Source organism: Nannospalax galili, unplaced genomic scaffold (assembly GCF_000622305.1).
Source record: "Nannospalax galili isolate Female #2095 unplaced genomic scaffold, S.galili_v1.0 scaffold1687, whole genome shotgun sequence".
Lineage (NCBI taxonomy): Eukaryota > Metazoa > Chordata > Mammalia > Rodentia > Spalacidae > Nannospalax > Nannospalax galili.
The window spans coordinates 58,889-77,942 of NW_008357037.1; the positions used below are offsets into that span (position 1 = coordinate 58,889).

Here is a 19,054-nt window from a genome sequence, read left to right on the forward strand (position 1 = left end):
AGAAAATTATGGCTCCTTTTAGGTTTTCTTAAGCCTGGCTTATCTCTACCCTCTACGTTCTTCCTCATTACTAATATTGCAGATGTGGGTCATCTGTTCAGCCATGAAGCTAGTTTTAAGGTAGACAGATACATTTAATAAAACAATTTCAAATAAAGTTCAGAGCATGTTATCAGGACAATAACATGGAGAAAATATACAGAAAATTACTATTACTGAGGGTTGTTTATTCAACAGTGTCAAGTTAATAATGAATGGAAAGGACTGAGGATATAGCTCAGTACCTCGGTATTTACTTGGCATGCATGAGGTCCTCGATTCAATCTCTAGTACAAAAACATATAAACAACAACAAAAAGAACCCTGAAAAAAACTTAAGTGTAACACAATAATGAATGAAGACTAAGTAGATGATTTAAAAAAATATATTAAGGTATGAAAATACTGTAGGTTGTAACTGGACCACATTGATTAGTGTTTGGTGCTTGGGGTACAGGGGTGCACCACATGGAAGACTCTATTTGGAGAATCTAATTTATGTTAATAGGATTAGTTGCCTACCTTACTTTAGGTTATTGAGTAGGTACAGGCAGTGTATGTTTGCTGATGATCTAAAGGTATCTGAAAAAAATTAAGGAAAAAGTATACAGTGACAAATTCAAGGACTACATTCATACTATTAACAACGTTTATCACATCTACAAAAGGATTTTTAAACATATTTGTTGTATCTCATGAGAACTAAAAGACTTTTCCTACCTTTGCATTTCCTGGGAAGGTATTCCTTAATAAAAAAAGTGCTGATACTGGAGAAAAAAGAGACAGAAAATCCAAACCGGGTAAAAAACCAAAATTCCATTTCTTTATAGGAAAGAGTTATAGTAATTTATGATCAGGTATAGATGATTTTCATATGGTAATATCACAAGCTTGAAATGAAGCAGAATTAAACAACTTATATTAATACATTTTTACATTATTTAACCAAAGCTTTTTGAAGGAAGGGTTCTTATTAAGCATTTAGTGAAATAAGGCAGACCCTTTCATGGTGCAAGTAGCAACCATAAGAATAGTTTTGAGACTTCTATTTCACAAATAATTAGTATTTGCATAGTTTTATTCACAGATACACACATTGTCTTAGAGAACTATATTTTATTTTATTTCCATTATGAATTATGGTTGTTCTGTGACTCCTTAAAAATAAGTAAAAAACAAGGTGATGTGCAAATTGATAAATTAATTCCATTTAACTTATAAGTTATGAAAATACAACATGGTTAAGTATTTCTCTGATTAAATTATACTGTGATTTACGAAGGGGGAAAAAGTTATTCTTGATATACAGAAGACACTTAGAAAGTAGTTAAAAAGAATAATAGCTTAAAAGTTTTGCTATCAACACATGGAGCAAAGGGGGATATGTCTAATAGGCTTAGTGCACCAGCTGTGAAGATGAAAATAAACTTTTCTATTTTTTTTAAATCTTTATGAGACAGGGCCTTCCTGTAGCCCCAGGTGGCCTGTAACTCACTATGTAGACCAGACTGGCCTCTGCCTCCCGAATACTGGGATTAAAGGTGTGTGTCACCAAGCTGGGTTGGAAATTCAGTATTTTCATTATAAGACAAAGAGTAGTACACATTTATCTGTTTTATGAAAGTAAAGGCTGGATCTTGAGTTCTTCATTATTTTCCCTATGTTTCCTTAGAAGGTGAGCAGAACTTGCTGGTTTTCCCAGACTGAGGTACCTGAGGCCTTATCTAATTTGGAATCTCAAAGTTACTTCACATTCAAATATTACTTTAAAATTATTTTACAATCTACTTTACAATCCAATGTTATTATAAGGAAGGCCATGATAAGCTTACTTTGACTGGCCAACAAAATACAGAAAGTTGAAATAAAAGAACTTGCCATGTGCTCAAGAGGTTTTAGATTGTAAATTTTCAACTACAATGCCAATACTTATTAATATAAAATCCAGTAGTTTTAAGGTTGTATTTAAGACGATTAGCTCCTATTTAGTATGTTCTTTAGCAAGTAATATCAACTTTGGTGAAGGATCTTTTTCCCCAATATAAACATACCATTTGTCACTGGTTGTTCTTTTATAGTAGCTTCAAAAAAAGGATAACCTTGCTAACAGTTTCCTAAGAAAATTTCTAAGGACATAATTCTCTTGTAAGGCACTTCTGTTCATTTTCAAATACACATTTCATAAAATTTTAAAAATTTTCTTTATAATTAAGCCTTTGTAAGTTATATAGTAATACTGCTACTTCAAGTAAAACTATTACATACTCAATTTTGTCATGACTGCCAGAAGGATCTTCACCTCTGAAAAGAATGCAGGATGGGCAACAAGTTCTTTGTAAGAAAAACTTAAATGCACATATTCTTGGTGTATTTTAGAGAACTGGAAATGTTTTATCTTGTTGATCTTCAAGAATTTTGAAATCTTCCAAAGGAAGATTGCTTAAGGCCGTTGGTAAAAGGTGTTCTGATATGCCCTTAGGTAACATGTTATTTGCTTCTAAATTCTTCACAAAGCAAGTGGCTTTGATCCATCTTCGAGTTGCTCTGCGTTCTTTTTGCAGGCACGTTTTCATTTTTCTTCTTAAGCTTGCTATTTCTTTTTCCAGTTTAATTATTCTCTTTTTTGCCTCCATCGGATTCCTAGAAGCACAACTGTGTTCAAGTAGTACTTGCTCATTACTGTTTGATTTTAAATTAGATGATCCGCTTGCAGTAAAACTGTCGTTTTTCTTCAAAAGATTCCTTGACTTGAGTTTCATTGACTTTATATGGGTACAAAACTCAAAAATAGTTGGGACAGCATCCATTTTAAGTCATCGAGTTTGTCCTGTTAGGTCAAAACAAGAGGCTTCAAAGTGCTTTGAACAGAGAAAAGTGTGTTTTCCTGGCACGAAATTTTTGCGCCTAACCAGGCGAATCCATTCTTTTCTTCTTTTAGGATCCAAAGGAAACCTGTGGAAGCTGATGTTAATATGCTTGTTGTAGGCAGCAGCACAGCCCGCCGTGGCACAATTGGTCGGCCATAAATAAAATATTTTTAAGTGTCCCATTAATTTTAATGTGTCCGTGGTGGTGGTAAGGAGTCACAAGTCTGGTTGTAACTTTCCATTTGGAGCTTATAGGACTGGATGGGGCCAATGAGCAGTGCCAAGGAGCTGGATCATCAATATCAGGAGGTCACTGCCAGGAAAGATCAAAAAATACCTCCTGCCAACCAAGAATGAACATGACATTAAGCTAATGAAGGTGAACATGTTTCCAGCTGGGAACTTGATGAATCCAAGGAGCAGGACCCTCAAAACAAGAAGATAATTGGTTAAAGGGATTGACAATAGGGGCATATGCCAAAGGAAAGCTCAGGGTATGGTTAAAATGCTGATGGTTGGCAAATTGAATCTCATCTTTCTCCAGAATACCAAAACACCAAATCCATATTCTTATGTCTCACTCGGGTAAGGGAAGGCAACCGACAAGTTCAGAAACACTACCTAACAACCAAGCTGGACTGCTGAAACAAATTTACAGAACAGGGGCTAGAGCAGAAAAGTTGATCTCAATGAAATGGAAGGAGGGAGGGAGGGAGAGGGAGAGAGAGGCTGAGGATAAAATACAGTGCAAGGACAACATGTAAAAAATACCCACAAAAATGGGACTGGAGAGAAGTTCAGTGGTGAGGAACATTTGCTGCTATTCCAGAGGACCTGAGTTCCGTTCCCAGCACCCACATCAGTTGGTTCATAAGCACCATGATACCAGCTCCAGGGACCTGATGCTCTCTTCTGACCTGCTTGGGTGCTTACACTTGTGGCAGACACACACATGCATACATACATACAGATAAAAATAAATTTTTTCTTTTCAATATATATTTTTATTGAATTTTGTGCATTTCATACAATAAATCTTAATCACATTTGGACCCCTCCCCTATCTGCACCCCCCATAGCTCCCAAATGGATTTCATGCATTCTGTCATATATGTTAAGGCTTATAGAGGCAGATCTGTGTTCTCCATGTCCCTTGGTGTAAGTTCACAATGGAAGCCTGTTTAGCCTATCTAACAAATTCTAGCACATCTGGGGTGCCATCCATCCTCCCGTCCTCCTACCCACCCATCTGTTCATCTACCCATCCATCTATCCAAACTTTTGAGACAAGGAATGTATACACCCATCCATCTATCCATTCTTTTGAGACAAGGTCTCACTATGCAGCCCTGGCAGGCCCAGAATTTGCTATGTCACTCCTTAAAGAAGACAAACTCTCCCTCACTCATCTTAATAAAGAAAACCCATAGAGAAGAAAGAGACATAAAGTAAGAAATGTACCAGAAAGGAAGAGAGTCAGATGAAGAAAGAATGAAGAGAGGGTAAGAGACAGAGATGAATGGTCTCATCTGTGAAGACAGAGAAATGTGAAGTGCGATGTGACAGTGTGAAGAGCAAAGGACGGTGCCAGAAAGGTGCGTGCCTTCCTGCAGCGAGGATCCAGTCTCTGACCCTCCCGTCTCTCTGTCACACGGAACCAGGAGACATCCAGCTGGCACACGGAGTTCCACCACCAGAACCTCATCATCTCCATGCGGTCTCTCTTCTTTGCCGGCACAGAGACCAGCAGCACCACACTCCGCTACAGTTTCCTGATCTTGCTCAAATACCCTCATGTTGCAGGTAGGTTGGAGATAGCCAGCTGGGAGGGTTTTCTTACTCGTTCTGGGCTACAGAGGTTGGGCATGGATGAGAGATATGACATCGGCCCTTTATTTCTGGAGCTCTGCATGCTTTCATCTAGTTATAAACTAAGCCAGCCCTACTGGTGGTGGGTGAGTGAACACTCCGCTAACCTTTTCTTCCACTGTTTTCTCCCCTCACTTAAAGGTTGACCCATGCACCCACCCATCCACCTACCCATTCATCCATCCACCCACCCACCCACCTACCCATCTACCCATCCACCCACCTATCCATCCATCTGTCCATGCATCCATCCAGTCACCCATCCATCCATCCATCCACCCACCCATCTATCATCCATCCATCCATCCATCCATCTACCCACCCATCCATCTGTCTAACCATCCACGCACCCATCTGTCTATCCATACATCCACCCATCCACCCATCCACCCACCTATCCATCCATCCATCCACCAACCCAGCTATCCATCCATCCATCCATCCATTCACCCATCCATCCACCCACCCATCTATCCATCCATCCATCCATCTACCCACCCATCCATCTGTCTATCCATCCACCCACCCATCTGTCTATCCATACATCCACCCATCCACACATCCACCCACCTATCCATCCATCCACCCACCTATCCATCCATCCACCCACCAACCCATCTATCCATCCATCCATCCATCCATCCATCCACCCACCCATCTATCCATCCATCCATCCATCTACCCACCCATCCATCTGTCTATCCATCCACCCACCCATCTGTCTATCCATACATCCACCCATCCACCCACCTATCCATCCATCCACCCACCTATCCATCCATCCACCCACCAACCCAGCTATCCATCCATCCATCCATCCATTCACCCATCCATCCATCTACCCACCCACCCCACCCATCTATCCATCCACCTACCCATCTGTCTATCCATACATCCATCCACCCATCTATCCACCCACCCACCTATCCATCGATACACCCACCCATCTATCCATCCATCATCCATCCATCCATCCATCCATCCATCCATGCATCCATCCAGTCACCCATCCATCCATCCATCCACCCACCCATCTATCCATCCATCCACTTACCCACCCATCCATCTGTCTATCCATCCACCCACCCATCTGTCTATCCATACATCCATCCACCCATCTATCCCTCCACTGACCCACCTATCCATTGGTACAACCACCCATTCATCCATCCATCATCCATCCATTCATGCATACACACATCCAACGTCCCATCTATTCATCTACTCACCTATGTATGCATTCATCCATCAATCCATCTATTCATTTTTTTTGAGACAAGGCCTCAGTATGTAGGCCTGGTTGTCCTAGAATTTGCTATGTAGATCAGGCTGGTCTCAATCCCACAGAGATCCAGCTGCCTCTGCTTCCTGAGTGCTGAGATTAGAGGCGTGCACTACAGTGCCTGGCCCAATCTATCCATTTAGCCACTCATCCACCCATGTAGTCATCCATCCACTCATGTACCTTTCTCCCACTCATATATTCATCTACCCACTCATCCATACTTTCATCCATCTCTCCATGCATAGATTAATCATTAATTCATCTATGATTCATTCAAGCACATATATTTCATTCATTCATTTGGATTAATTAACTCATTACTTTATTCTTTGAATAGTAATCATCGAATGAATTATTTTTCATTGATTCATTGGTTCATTTACACATGCATCTACCCTTCTACCTACAGGTTTCATTCCTCAATCCTTCCATCAAATGGCCTTTGAGTTCGTCCTTCATTTGTCCACCTGTTCCTCCATTTATCGATGCATTTAATAATTCATCCATCTGTGATCTATTTATCTTTCAATCCATCTATCTAGTTATTCCTGTGTTTACTCATACCTTCACTAACTTACTCATTCATACAGTCTTCTGCTGTATGTAACATTCACTTGATTGAGTTCATTGATGTATTTGTCTATGAATCCTTTATGGATTTATTAATTGATTAATGTAATGGAAGATATATTTAATACATATATCTATTATTTTGTTTATTTGAGTCCTTTGTCAATCTTCCCATTAACTAATTAATTAATGTATCATTGCTTGATTGACTTATGTGCTCACTTTTTTTGGTCTTTTTGAGACAGGGTCTCCTTATAGTCCCAGCTGGCCTGGAACTCACTGTGTAGACCAGGCTGACCTCGATCTCACAGAGATATACCTGACTCTGCCTCCCAAGTATTGGGACTAAAGGTCTGCACCACCACTCCCAGATGTTCCCACATTTTTAAAAATTGAAAGTGTTTATTGTTATTGTGAGCGTACATGCCACAACACATGTGTGGAGGTCAGAGGCAACTCTGTGGAGTTTATTTTCTCCTTCTACCTTTATGCCGGTTCTGAGGATTAAACTCAAGTCACCAGGCTTGTATGGAAAGTGCCTTTACCAACTGAGTCATCTCATTGGCCCATGTATTCATATTTTGCATGCAGCTGTAGATAAAGTTGATCTACTTTGCTATTATATTCCTGAGGACCTAGCTTTAGGTTCTCATCCTGGAGTTTTAAGTACAAAAATCCAAGCCAAATCATGCCGTGTGTCTATGTGTGTGCGTCTGTGAATGTGGGACGGCAATTTGTAACATTTATTACATTTCAAAGAATGAGAATTCTTACTAATTTTTACCTCCAACCCTCACTCCAGATTGTTGCTCTGAGGGATACTCATGAAATAACCCATTCTTTGGTTTTTCTCTTTCTCTTTATGGAGCTTATGGGGATGAGCTTCTAATATAGCGTTAAGCATGGCCACTCAGAGACAGATGCCTAAAGAGCACCGAACGCATAGAGGCCAGGAGTGGGCTGCAGGTTTCCCGGGAGAGCCACCTTGCTGTGTGGGCTTTTTCTGGGTTATGGTATCACAGAGAACATTGTAACTGCCGCAATGCCTGTGAAGCGGGTTCGCTGTTCTCCTTCTCTGTGCAGAGAAAGTCCAAAAGGAGATTGAACAAGTGATTGGCTCACATCGACCCCCAAACCTCGATGACCGCACCAAAATGCCATACACTGAGGCAGTCATCCAAGAGATTCAGAGATTTTCAGACCTTCTCCCGATTGGTGTGCCACACAAAGTCACCAAGGACACTCTATTCCGAGGGTACCTGCTCCACAAGGTGAGACCATGGGATTCCACATCTCTTTGGTAGAAGCATCCTCCCTTCTCCTAAGTCCCCATCCCAGCCTGTTGGTAGCTTGTCTACAGAGTTTCCCTGTTTTTTTTTTTATTTATTTATTTATTTATTTATTTATTTATTTATTATTCATTCAGTTTTTGCATATGGCATCAGGGAATGGTAATATCTTTTTATCCTGTACTTCTCAGAACACTGAAGTATACCCCCTCCTAAGCTCAGCTCTCCATGACCCACATTACTTTGAAAAACCAGACACCTTCAATCCTGACCACTTTCTGGATACCAATGGGGCACTGAAGAAAAATGAAGCTTTTATGCCCTTCTCCATAGGTAAGATGGACCTGTGATTCCTTTCTGAGACTCTAGAGGGCAGATCCTTTCTCCAACATGTACAGTAAGGATCCCATTTAACCATTTAACGCCAGGGACTGACTCCAGAAACTAAAGGAGCATCTTTGAAAGGAGGACCTTAATAACATGTTTAAAATTCTAAACTTGAGAAAATTAATTTTCTTAACAAACAATAGCAACAACCAAACACCATCTGTGAACACTGCTGTGATCTGGGTAGAGTCTTGAAGGCTGCCAGGAGGAGGGAGGCATTTGGATTTACCCTTGAGCACTCAAGACGTGGGGCAGGATTTGACACACTTGTCTCTGTTTGCATTCAAGACTCTTGGGCTAAATCTTAGTCCCAGCACTCAGGAGGCGGAGGTAGGCGGATCTCTGTGAGACAGAGGCCAAACTGGTCTACCTAGTGAGTTTTGGGCCAGCTGGAGCTATGGGGAGACCCTGTCTCAAAAAGACCAAAAAATTCGTTAGAGAAATCAAATTTATTAGAAGTTATTTGAACAAAGAAGCCATAATGTTCAGAGTTATGCTGCCCAGCAATGTGGATGGGCAATGGATAGAGAAAAGGGGAGCTGGGAATATGGACACAGCCTGATTGGTTAAAGGTCCACTTTGGCTTTACTTGAGCATGCATGAATAGTTGGCATCCTGGCACAGGCTGAGTGCTATGATTGGCAGAGGTCCTGTTTATTTCTGGAACACTATAACCTCAAGTCAGTTTGCAGCTCATTACTTACTAAATTAGGTTAGTGTTTGTTATTGTTATGAACAGAGGCAGCCTTATGTCAAATTTAATTTGGTTTAAGAGGCTGAGACAAAAAGGCAGGAGAAGGAGGGAGGGGGGGAGAGAGAGAGAGAGCGAGCGAGAGAGCGATCTAAAATCACTTCTCTGCACATTTAGATACACAAACACAGAGGACACACATAGGAGTGTTTCCCCTCCCTTCCTCTCTCCCTCCCTCCTTCCCTTCCCCTCCCTTCCTCTCTCCCTCCCTCCTTCCCTTCCCCCTCCCTTCCTCTCTCCCTCCCTCCTTCCCTTCCCGCTCCCTTCCTCTCTCCCTCCCTCCTTCCCTTCCCGCTCCCTTCCTCTCTCCCTCCCTCCTTCCCTTCCCGCTCCCTTCCTCTCTCCCTCCCTCCTTCCCTTCCCGCTCCCTTCCTCTCTCCCTCCCTCCTTCCCTTCCCGCTCCCTTCCTCTCTCCCTCCCTCTGCCCCCTCCCTTCCTTTCTTCCTTTCTCCCTCTCCTCCTACTTCCTCTTCCCTTCCCCTCTCTTTCCCCTCATTTTCCCTTCTCCGCCCCCCTTGGATTTTAAAAGACAGGGTCTTGATATATAACCCAGGTTGTTTTGAACTCATGATCCACCTGTATCGTCACTTTCTCAGGTGCGGTAGGCATGTCCCATCATGCCTGGATCATAGAGAATTCTTAATATTAACCAGGTGGTAACCTATCAGTCTTCTCAAATATTGACTTTACCCTTACAACAGCCCTATGAGATGGGCACTATTGCTCTCATGATAGGCATGAAGACCACTAAAGATGTCCAGTTATAAATATGTGTGGACACTCTCATATGCTACTCCAAGTGGGTTCTTCCTTCTCTGGTGCAACGAACCCACCAGAAATCTAACACAAGCTACAAACTCTATTAAATGTAAACTTGGAACATCCATCTGGTGTTTTACACCTGTTTTTGAGGTTTTGAAAATTTCTTCATCGTTCTCCTGAATTGCTGGTTAAGAATACCACACATCCACTGCAATGGGCACAGCTGTCTGGGCTCAGGGATGGTACAGGAAAGAGAATCTAGGGCTCACATGACTCACCCTCTGTCCACAGGGAAGCGCATTTGTCTTGGTGAAGGCATTGCCCGCAATGAACTGTTCCTCTTCTTCACCACCACCCTCCAGAACTTCTCCGTGGCCAGCCCCGTGGCTCCGAAGGACATTGACCTCACTCCCAAGGAGAGTGGAGTGGGCAGAGTACCCCCAACATACCAGATCAGCTTTCCGCCCCGCTGAATGGGCAGAAGGAAGTGGGTCTGTGGAATCCAGAAGTGTTTCAGTTCTGTGAAGAATGGCCCCATCTTCCTGCCTCTGAGAGACCTGCTGAAACCCAGGCCCTAGGCGGCTGCTCACGTCTCCCCATCACACTGCTGCTCCTCCAAGCTCTAGGGTGTGCTCCTCTCCCATACTGATAGAACCAGAGAAAACAACCATGTGCCTGTGTTGGTGGAGACAGAGATCCTGGAGGCCACATCTCCTGATGAACCACTTCTCTCTTGCTTGTAGCAACCACAGTTCCCATCTATCAGCTCCCTGTGCTCCATGGTCTGTGCTAGGGGACTCTGCATATGGTCTAAAGTCTGTGTCTATGGTTGAACCTCAGTTGTATGTTTTTATATAAATGGGTAACACAGTGTGTGATCTTTTACGTCTGATGTCAGTGTCAGGTAGCTCAGGCTGGCCTCAAGGTTGCTATGTTTCCCAGGATGGCCTTAACATCCTAATCCTCCTTACTCATTCCCAAGTGCAGGCACTATAAGCACACGCCACCACATCCAGCTGTAAAACTGTTTTTCAAGGTGTGCGATTTAGTGTCATTCACAGTATTGTACAACTACAACTATGCAGTTCCGGGTGTTTCTGTCCCGCATCACCCCTGGACCTACTAAGCCGTCACTTCCCACTCCCCTCTTCCCCACTCCTGCAACAACAAACAAACAAGGCCCGGTTTCCGTCTATGGACTTGTTACTCTGTGTGCCTCATATAAATGGGGTCAACGTGTGGTCTTTTGTGTCCCGTGTGTTTTGCTTCACACAATATTTTTGAGGATATTTTACATTACGGAGCACAGTCAGACACCATCACAAACACCTTAGATCCTCTGTTTCCTGTTGTATCTCCCAGGAATCAAATGAGCACACGAAGTCTGACCTCCCTGCTCAGGAGAAGATTCCAGCTATTTTTGCATCTTGCTAGTCTAGATCTGGGGTCGCTCCACCTCCAAGGGCCATCTAGATCCTGAACCCCAGCACCTGCTTTTGCAGCATAGGGAGGAGAGCTTGGGTGTGGGGGCCGTTGAAATTCATAAAATCCAAAGCTGGGAAGGTTCTGGGGAAAAGATCAGCAATCAAGACCCTTGGGAAAGGAATGTGAGGGAGGCTTGTGTAAAACCACAGAGTTGAAGGTTTGGGTCTTTCCTGGTGAGGCTCAGGCAACACTGGAGGGTGTGATCCAGGTATGAGAGGAAGGCCCCTTCACTGGGGTCAGATGGTGAGATCTGGGCTCTGCCTCTGCAGCTTTGGGAGAAATATGGGGACGTCTTCACAATCTACCTGGGGCCCCACACTGTCGTATTCCTTTGTGGATACCAGGCGATGCGGGAGGCCCTAGTGGATCAGGCTGAGGCTTTCTCTGGGCGAGGGTTCATCGCCATCACTGATCCCATATTCCAGGGAACTGGTGAGGGGGGGATGGGCCCTGGGGACTGCAGGAGGGAAGACTGGGTGAGTCCTCTGAATCTTTCTACCACACCCACCCAAATAGGCATAATCTTTGCCAATGGAAAACCTTGGAAAGTCCTCAAGAGGTTCTGTTTGACCACCATGAAGGCCTTTGGGATGGGGAAATGGAGCATCGACGAGAGGATCAAGGAGGAGGCTCAGTGTTGGTAAAAGAGCTGCGGAAAACCCAGGGTGGGCCCTAGGGTCTGGGCAAGGGGTCAATGACACGGGGACATAGAGATGCAGAACATGGCTAATAGAGAGAGAGATGTGTCCAGGGAAAGGAGAGAGAGAGAGAGAGACAGAGAGAGAGAGAACTGAATGATGAAGATATAGCGTGTCCCTAAGGTGAGACCTGTGGGACCCTGGGACCTGGGGTGGAGGCTGCCTTGTGCCTGGTCTTATGGAGTGAATATTTCTACCACTAGTTACAAGAAAGATTTTATTTCCAGATTTTTGTGAGGTGAGGGAGATTTTTAAAACATAGAATGTCATCTCCCTTCTAGTGCCCCCCCTTCCCCCTTCCCCGGGGGAAGGGCTTAAGAAAATCATTAGTGTCAATTTGCAAAATATTCCCCAGCAAAGGCAGAGGCCAGGGTCCAGGAAGGAGATGGCCCTTGGAGGTAGAGAGACTCCAGATCCAGTCTACCCAGGTGGTAAGGAGGAGGGGGATGAAGAGGGGGAAGCCAGACAGCTCCATCGTCCTCTCTCTACGGCACATTTTCCTGAAGGTTGACCGGCCTGTTTTTTGTTTCTTGGTTGATGGATGGGAATGTGCTAGGAATAACCTTGACAAAGTTCCTGGTAACTCTCCAAAGGCTGCAGGGGGTCTCGTGTGGCAGGTAGAAATTTAATATCTCAGGGCTGCAACAGAAAGCTGGCTTCCCATTGGCCTCCAGCTGCCTGGAGATACCTTCAGGGTGACGATGCCAAACAAACAACAGTTCCCTAAGGAAGAGCGGAGAGGCCAGCAGTGTGATGTGTGGAGACCGAGTTTCAAGTGGTTCCACTGAATGGATGGCTTCTAGCCACTTTCAGGTAGAAGGTAGTAAGACAGAGTGATCAAGAGGCATTTCCAGTCAGAATTGGGGCCATCCTGAACCCCTTGGAGACGGGGATTTGCCCTTGGAATCAGAAGAAAGTGAGATATAAAAGACATAGAAGTCTGGTACATATTGAGTGACTTAGTGATAGCTGGTTTGGTCATTTATTTATTTATTTATTTGTTTATTATTCCTCAGCAAACATTCTGAACACCTGGTATAGGCCACCTGCTACTCCAGGTGCTCACAATACAGCAGTGAAGAAGAAAACAGGGTGGCCCTACACAAAGCTGGCATTGACGTAAAGGAAGGTTCTTACTAAAAGTCCTTCTAGGAAGATCCCCAGGAATGACAACCAATAGGTAACATGCAAAAATGGCATGAATCCTCTGTTGACCAGGGAGGTCAGGGTTTGAGTGATTGTGTGATATTTGGGAGATTTAAAGAGAAACAGAAGGGAATCCAAGGTAGCTCTGTTGGCTCATACAGCTCAGGGGACATGGGATGGGCAGGGGGGCTCTTGCTTACTGAGAAGATGCAGGTTGATGATGATAAGAAACAGGTTGATGGTGTGTGTCTGCGGTCTGCAACATGAGAAACCTCAAATATATATATGAAGTAAAAGACATCAGACGTAAAAGATCACACACTGTGTTACCCATTTATATAAAAACATACAACTGAGGTTCAACCATAGACACAGACTTTAGACCATATGCAGAGTCCCCTAGCACAGACCATGGAGCACAGGGAGCTGATAGATGGGAACTGTGGTTGCTACAAGCAAGAGAGAAGTGGTTCATCAGGAGATGTGGCCTCCAGGATCTCTGTCTCCACCAACACAGGCACATGGTTGTTTTCTCTGGTTCTATCAGTATGGGAGAGGAGCACACCCTAGAGCTTGGAGGAGCAGCAGTGTGATGGGGAGACGTGAGCAGCCGCCTAGGGCCTGGGTTTCAGCAGGTCTCTCAGAGGCAGGAAGATGGGGCCATTCTTCACAGAACTGAAACACTTCTGGATTCCACAGACCCACTTCCTTCTGCCCATTCAGCGGGGCAGGAAGCTGATCTGGTATGTTGGGGGTACTCTGCCCACTCCACTCTCCTTGGGAGTGAGGTCAATGTCCTTCGGAGCCACGGGGCTGGACACGGAGAAGTTCTGGAGGATGGTGGTGAAGAAGAGGAACAGTTCATTGCGGGCAATGCCTTCACCAAGACAAATGCGCTTCCCTGCGGACACAGAGGGTGAGTCATGTGAGTCCCAGGTATAGAGTCTCTTTCCTGTGCCATCCCTGAGCCCAGACACCTGTGCCCATTGCAATGGATGTGTGTGGGTTTGATTCTTATGATTCAAGAGGACGATGAAGAAATTCCAAAATCCTCAAAAAATGCAAACTATTAAGTAGATGTTCTAAATTCACATTTCACAGTTTACAGACTCCTAGATGAGCACTGGATGGTACTGAGACTCCTCTATGAGCAGACATTATGGCACATGGCTGTCTTCCTGGCACTTGGGAAGCTGAGGCAGGAGGATCATGAGTTCAGTACAGTCTGGACTATACAGCAAAAACCTGTCTTCAAAATCCAATGAGGAGAACAAGGAGGAAGAGGAGGAGGCAGGGGAGGAGGAGGAAGAGGAGGAGGAGGGGGAGGAGGAGGAAGAGGAGGAAGAAGAGGAAGAGGAGGAGGAAGAGGAAGAGGAGGAGGAAGAGGAAGAGGAAGAGGAGGTGGAGGGGGAAGAGGAAGAGGAGGAGGAGAAATGGAGGGTGGAAGAAAGGAGGAGGAAGAGGAAGAAGTGGAGAAGAGAGGAGGAGGAAGAGGTGGAAGAGAGTGGGGAGGAGGAGGAAGAGGAAGAAGAGGAGGAGGTGGAAGAAAGGAGGCAGAAGAGGGGGAGGAAGAGGAAGAAATGGAGGAGAGAAGAGGAGGAGGGGGGGGGGCCATGTCTTTGTCTTTAGGTCCCTTTTCTCTATTTCTTAAATTTTTATTTATTTATTTTATGTGTATGAATGTTTTGTCTGCACTGTATGTAAGTGCACCTGTGGCATGCAATGCCTTCAGTCATTAGAAGAGGGCACTGGATCCCACCCAACTAGAGTTAAGAACCATTATTAGCCACCATGTGGGTGCCAGGATCTGAACCGAGTCCCCTGCAAGAGCAGCCAGTGCTGTTACCTGCTGAGCCATCTCTCCAGCTGGTTGTGCCCATTTTCATCCTGCTTTTCTCCCTCTCCCTTCCTTGTCCTGCTCTCTCCTTTTCTTACTCCCTCCCCTCCTTCCTCCTCACCACCCTCCTTCTTCCATTGTCTCATGTTCACGCTCCAAGCCTTACAAAATGCCTCTTCCCGCCCTGGTCACCCTGTCTCCGCCTCTCTGTGCCTCCCTTCATTGTGGTCTTTGTTTCCGTTTCATCATCTCTCTACTTTTCACGTCTGTCCTTATTTCTCCACATCTCTACCTTTCTCTAAACTTAGGCTAGGACTATTGAACGGAAGCATCCACTTTTATCCCGTTCTGCTTCTTGTCCCCAACTCTGAAGATTAAATGAGGGAGGAGACCATCATATTGGACAGAGCCAGAACAGGGCTGAGCCTATGACACTATGACACTCAAGACTAGGCAGTTCTTGGCTGGGGTGCGGCTCAGCAGTAGAGCACTTGCCTAGACTCTACCAAGGAGGGGCTGGGGCTTGCATCCGCACTAGAGCACCTGTGTGGAATCCACCCTTGAGGAGATGGGGCCACGGCTGAGCAGTAGAGCCTTGTCTAGATCGACCAGTGAGACACCAGGGTCTGGCTCTTTGAAGAGAACTTGCCTAACACATGCAAAGTCCTGGGTTCTGTCCTAGCACAGAAAATAAAAGCCTAGAGAGTTTTTTCTGGGGATTTCATTTTTCCCAGAATACAGGACATCTGAGCATTGGGGTTTTCATGGACAGAGTGTGTAGAGTCTATTAAATTCAAAAATTTGGCTTAAGGCAGACTCTTTACATAACACATTTTAACCCAACTTAACAGGTAAGTGACCTTCAAACTAACTTGAGATTACATTCTGCCAACAAATAACAGTGTCTCAGCCAATCACAGTAGCCAACAAACACTATGCTGCCTCTTCTCCAGCACGCCCCAGTAAGGCCAAAGTGGAGCTGTCACCAACCAAACTACAAAAAGCCCAGACCCACTTTTGTTTATAAGCTCTGTCTGCTCACATTGCTGTGTGAAGTAACTCTGAACTTTCAACATATTCGCAAATCGTGGAGGAGTTCTTTCTTTAAATACGCTCAATGTGTTTTGTGTTCTTAAGATGAAAGAATGTCAAGTGCAGAGGCACGTGTGTCAAGGCTGACCCCATCCCTCAGGGACCAAGGACAAATCAGAACGTCTACCCCGTCTTCAAGACTCTATCCAGGTCATAGCGGTGCTCCTAATGTTATTTTCGTGTTGCTGCTGTTGTTTCTTAAGAAAATTAATTTGCTCTGGTTTAGAGATTTTTTTTAACACTTTTCAAAGTACTCCTTACAGGATTTATTTTATTCTCCAGCCCCTCATGTTGTTATCGCTAGGGTGAAATGGGATAATTCAAGCAAACCACTGAAATAGACTCAATAAATGTATTACTGTGACTGTGTCCTGGAGGATGGACTTGCTCCCCGGTGTCTGGGAAAGGAATCACAGGTCCATCTTACCTATGGAGAAAGGCATAAAAGCTTCATTTTTCTTCAGTGCCCCATTGGCATCCAGGAAGTGGTCAGGGTTGAAGGTGTCTGGTTTTTCAAAGTAACGTGGGTCGTGGAGAGCTGAGCTTAGGAGGGGGTATACTTCAGTGTTCTCAGGAGAAGTAAAGTACAGGATAAAAAGATATTACCATTCCCTGATGCCATATGCAAAACAGCAAATCAATGAATAATAAAAAATTAAAACAAAATAGTAAATAAATAAAATATGGAGACTGTAGAAAAGCTGCCAACAGACTGGAATGGGGACTTAGAGAAGGGAGGATGCTCCTACCAAAGAGTTTGGTGCCCTCTCTGTGAGACTGTCCCCACCACGCACTAGTCAAAGCAGGGCAGAAAGGTCCAATACCCACCAGCATGTATTATGGCCTAGGCCCCGTTCTAAGCTCTTTATGTATTGTTTTATTTAATTTTCCCACAGCATTGTCAAGAAGATGCAATTCTATCATTATACCATCTCCCTCCGCATTTTATAGATGGGCAGAGAGGTTAGCTAACTTGACCAGGGAAACACAGCTCCTCATGACTGGGGCCGGGCTTCAGACCCTGGGAGCCGAGTAGTAGAGCTGTGCAGTCTCCACGCCATGTCTCCTCCCAGGCCCCCATTCTGACTCTGAGACTAGTAAGAGTTAAGGCCTGCTGGCAATAATGGCGCAGAGAAGTGGCCAGTGGATCGCTCTCTCCACTATCTGTCAGCCTCCTTCCTCCCTCCCCTGATGGCCAGGCTCTGTGGGGTTCCAGGATTAGCTTTGCTGTCCTTCTCCCCTTCCCCTTGTATTTTCTTCATGTTGATCCTTCCCTCTCTATCTTGACATCCGCCCTCTCTGTGTCACCCACATCCTGTCTTTCTTTTTAGTCTCTGTGCCTTTTGCTCCCTTCCCGCCTCTGCAGTGACTGGGAACCAATAACTCAAGAAGAACACACAGCAAGGCGACTCTCCTGAGAACATTGCAGCCCACTCCCGGTCACCTACAACTGTCCTGTTTTATAACATCTGTCTTTCAGTGCCTGTGCTTAAGACTGCATTCAAAGTTCTTCTTGAGACTAGAGTGATGGCTCAGCAGTTAAGAGCACTGGCTGCTCTGGCAGAGGACCTGATTCGGTTCCCAGCACCCACACAGGGGGTAACAACAGTTTGAAATTCCAGTTCCAGGAAATCCAACATTCTCTTCCGGTGTCTCAGGGCATTGCACAACATGATATATATATATACACATATATATATATACATATGCAAGCAAAATACTGATACATATTAAATATACATAAATAGGCCAGACCTGGTAGTGCATGGCTTTAATCCCAGCACTTGGGATGGCAGAGGCAGGTGAATCTTTGTGAGTTCGAGGGCAGCCTGGTCTACATAGTAAGTTCCAGGACTATTGGGACTATAGGAAAACCCTGCTTCAAAAAAAAGAATCACAGATGGATGAATGAATTAAATTAAATGTAACCTTACTGGATGTTTAACAGCCTTCTTTAAGGCCTATACTAATATGGTCAGATGGACTTAAAGGACAGTTTTTGTCCCTTACCCTCCAATGTTGACCAAGTGCCATGGGACCATGGAACATCTCTCAAAATGTCCTGTAAATGTGTAAGTTCCAGGACTATTGGGACTATAGGAAAACCCTGCTTCAAAAAAAAGAATCACAGATGGATGAATGAATTAAATTAAATGGATAATTGGAGGAATAGCTGGAAAATTCAAGGATGGACATGATAAACAGTTGGTGGAAGGTTTGAAGAATAAAACTTGTTATAGTAGGATAAATGCATGTATTCATGAACCAGTGAATCAATGGCAATCAATTCATTCAACCACCACTGATCAAAGAATAAACTCATGAGTTGAATAACCAAAATAAATGAAGGAAATATATCTCCTTGATGATTAAAGGATCAATAAGTGCACAAATTAATTGGTCAGTGAATGATTAGATTGTTGAGTGGATGGATGAGCGGGTGGGTGGACAGGATGTATCATTGGGTTTGGTTGGACTGATGGTTAGATGAATGGGTACATATAAATGAACAGGTAAATAGATGGATTGATGATAGGTGGGTAGGTCACATAGATGGAACTGGTAAAATAAAGGAGCCAGGAGTTCCTCCCAAGTCCATGTGACCCCTGAGGTTCAGATCCTCAACTGATTTTACATGTAAAAATAAATTGATTTATTTGGGCCAACTGTATGGTCTTAAACACCCAAAAGGAAAGTATAACCAAAGAGAAAAGATGAATACGTGGGTGGATGTCTAGATGATGGGAGGGAATATGGAGGGATGGAGGGATGCATGGATGGATGTATGAATAGACGGACCAATCTTTACGTGATGGGAGAAAACAATGGAAGAACAGGTTAACAGAGTGTTCATTCACCCAACAATATGACTGGCTTAGTTTGGAGCTAGACCAAAGCCGGCAGACCTCCAGAAATAAAAAGCCAGTGTTGACTCTCTCATCCACACCAACCTCTGCATCCAAAAGGGAGTAAGAAA

The 19,054-nt window shown here is 44.3% G+C and overlaps 4 protein-coding genes across 4 annotated transcripts in view; 2 read left to right on the forward strand and 2 right to left on the reverse strand.

Annotated features, from left to right (window-relative positions):
- Window positions 1-415: 415 nt before the first annotated feature.
- LOC103751522 (THAP domain-containing protein 2-like) lies at window positions 416-3,089 on the reverse strand. The gene is given in 1 exon segment (XM_029557124.1): window positions 416-3,089. A coding segment is annotated over 1 exon segment (678 nt). The 3' UTR covers window positions 416-2,411.
- Window positions 3,090-3,685: 596 nt separating this feature from the next.
- On the forward strand, window positions 3,686-10,648 carry LOC103751523 (cytochrome P450 2B1-like). The gene is made up of 5 exons (XM_008855019.2): window positions 3,686-3,709; window positions 4,568-4,709; window positions 7,714-7,901; window positions 8,111-8,252; window positions 10,111-10,648. The coding sequence occupies exons 1-5, from the start codon at window positions 3,686-3,688 to the stop codon at window positions 10,290-10,292; spliced, it is 678 nt and encodes a 225-aa protein (XP_008853241.1). The 3' UTR covers window positions 10,293-10,648.
- A 62-nt stretch (window positions 10,649-10,710) lies between these two features.
- LOC115067925 (cytochrome P450 2B11-like) lies at window positions 10,711-11,948 on the forward strand. Its single transcript, XM_029557125.1, has 3 exons — window positions 10,711-10,723; window positions 11,545-11,736; window positions 11,821-11,948. The coding sequence occupies exons 1-3, from the start codon at window positions 10,711-10,713 to the stop codon at window positions 11,946-11,948; spliced, it is 333 nt and encodes a 110-aa protein (XP_029412985.1).
- Window positions 11,949-13,825: 1,877 nt separating this feature from the next.
- Window positions 13,826-19,054, reverse strand: part of LOC103751524 (cytochrome P450 2B1-like) — a 32,378-nt gene continuing 27,149 nt past the window's right edge. The window contains exons 5-6 of the mRNA XM_017794839.2: window positions 16,505-16,646; window positions 13,826-14,049 (exon numbers count right to left, since the gene is read on the reverse strand). Of these exons, the coding sequence (XP_017650328.1) occupies window positions 13,868-14,049; window positions 16,505-16,646 (324 nt within the window). The 3' untranslated portion in view covers window positions 13,826-13,867. The remainder of the gene's footprint in view (window positions 14,050-16,504; window positions 16,647-19,054) is intronic.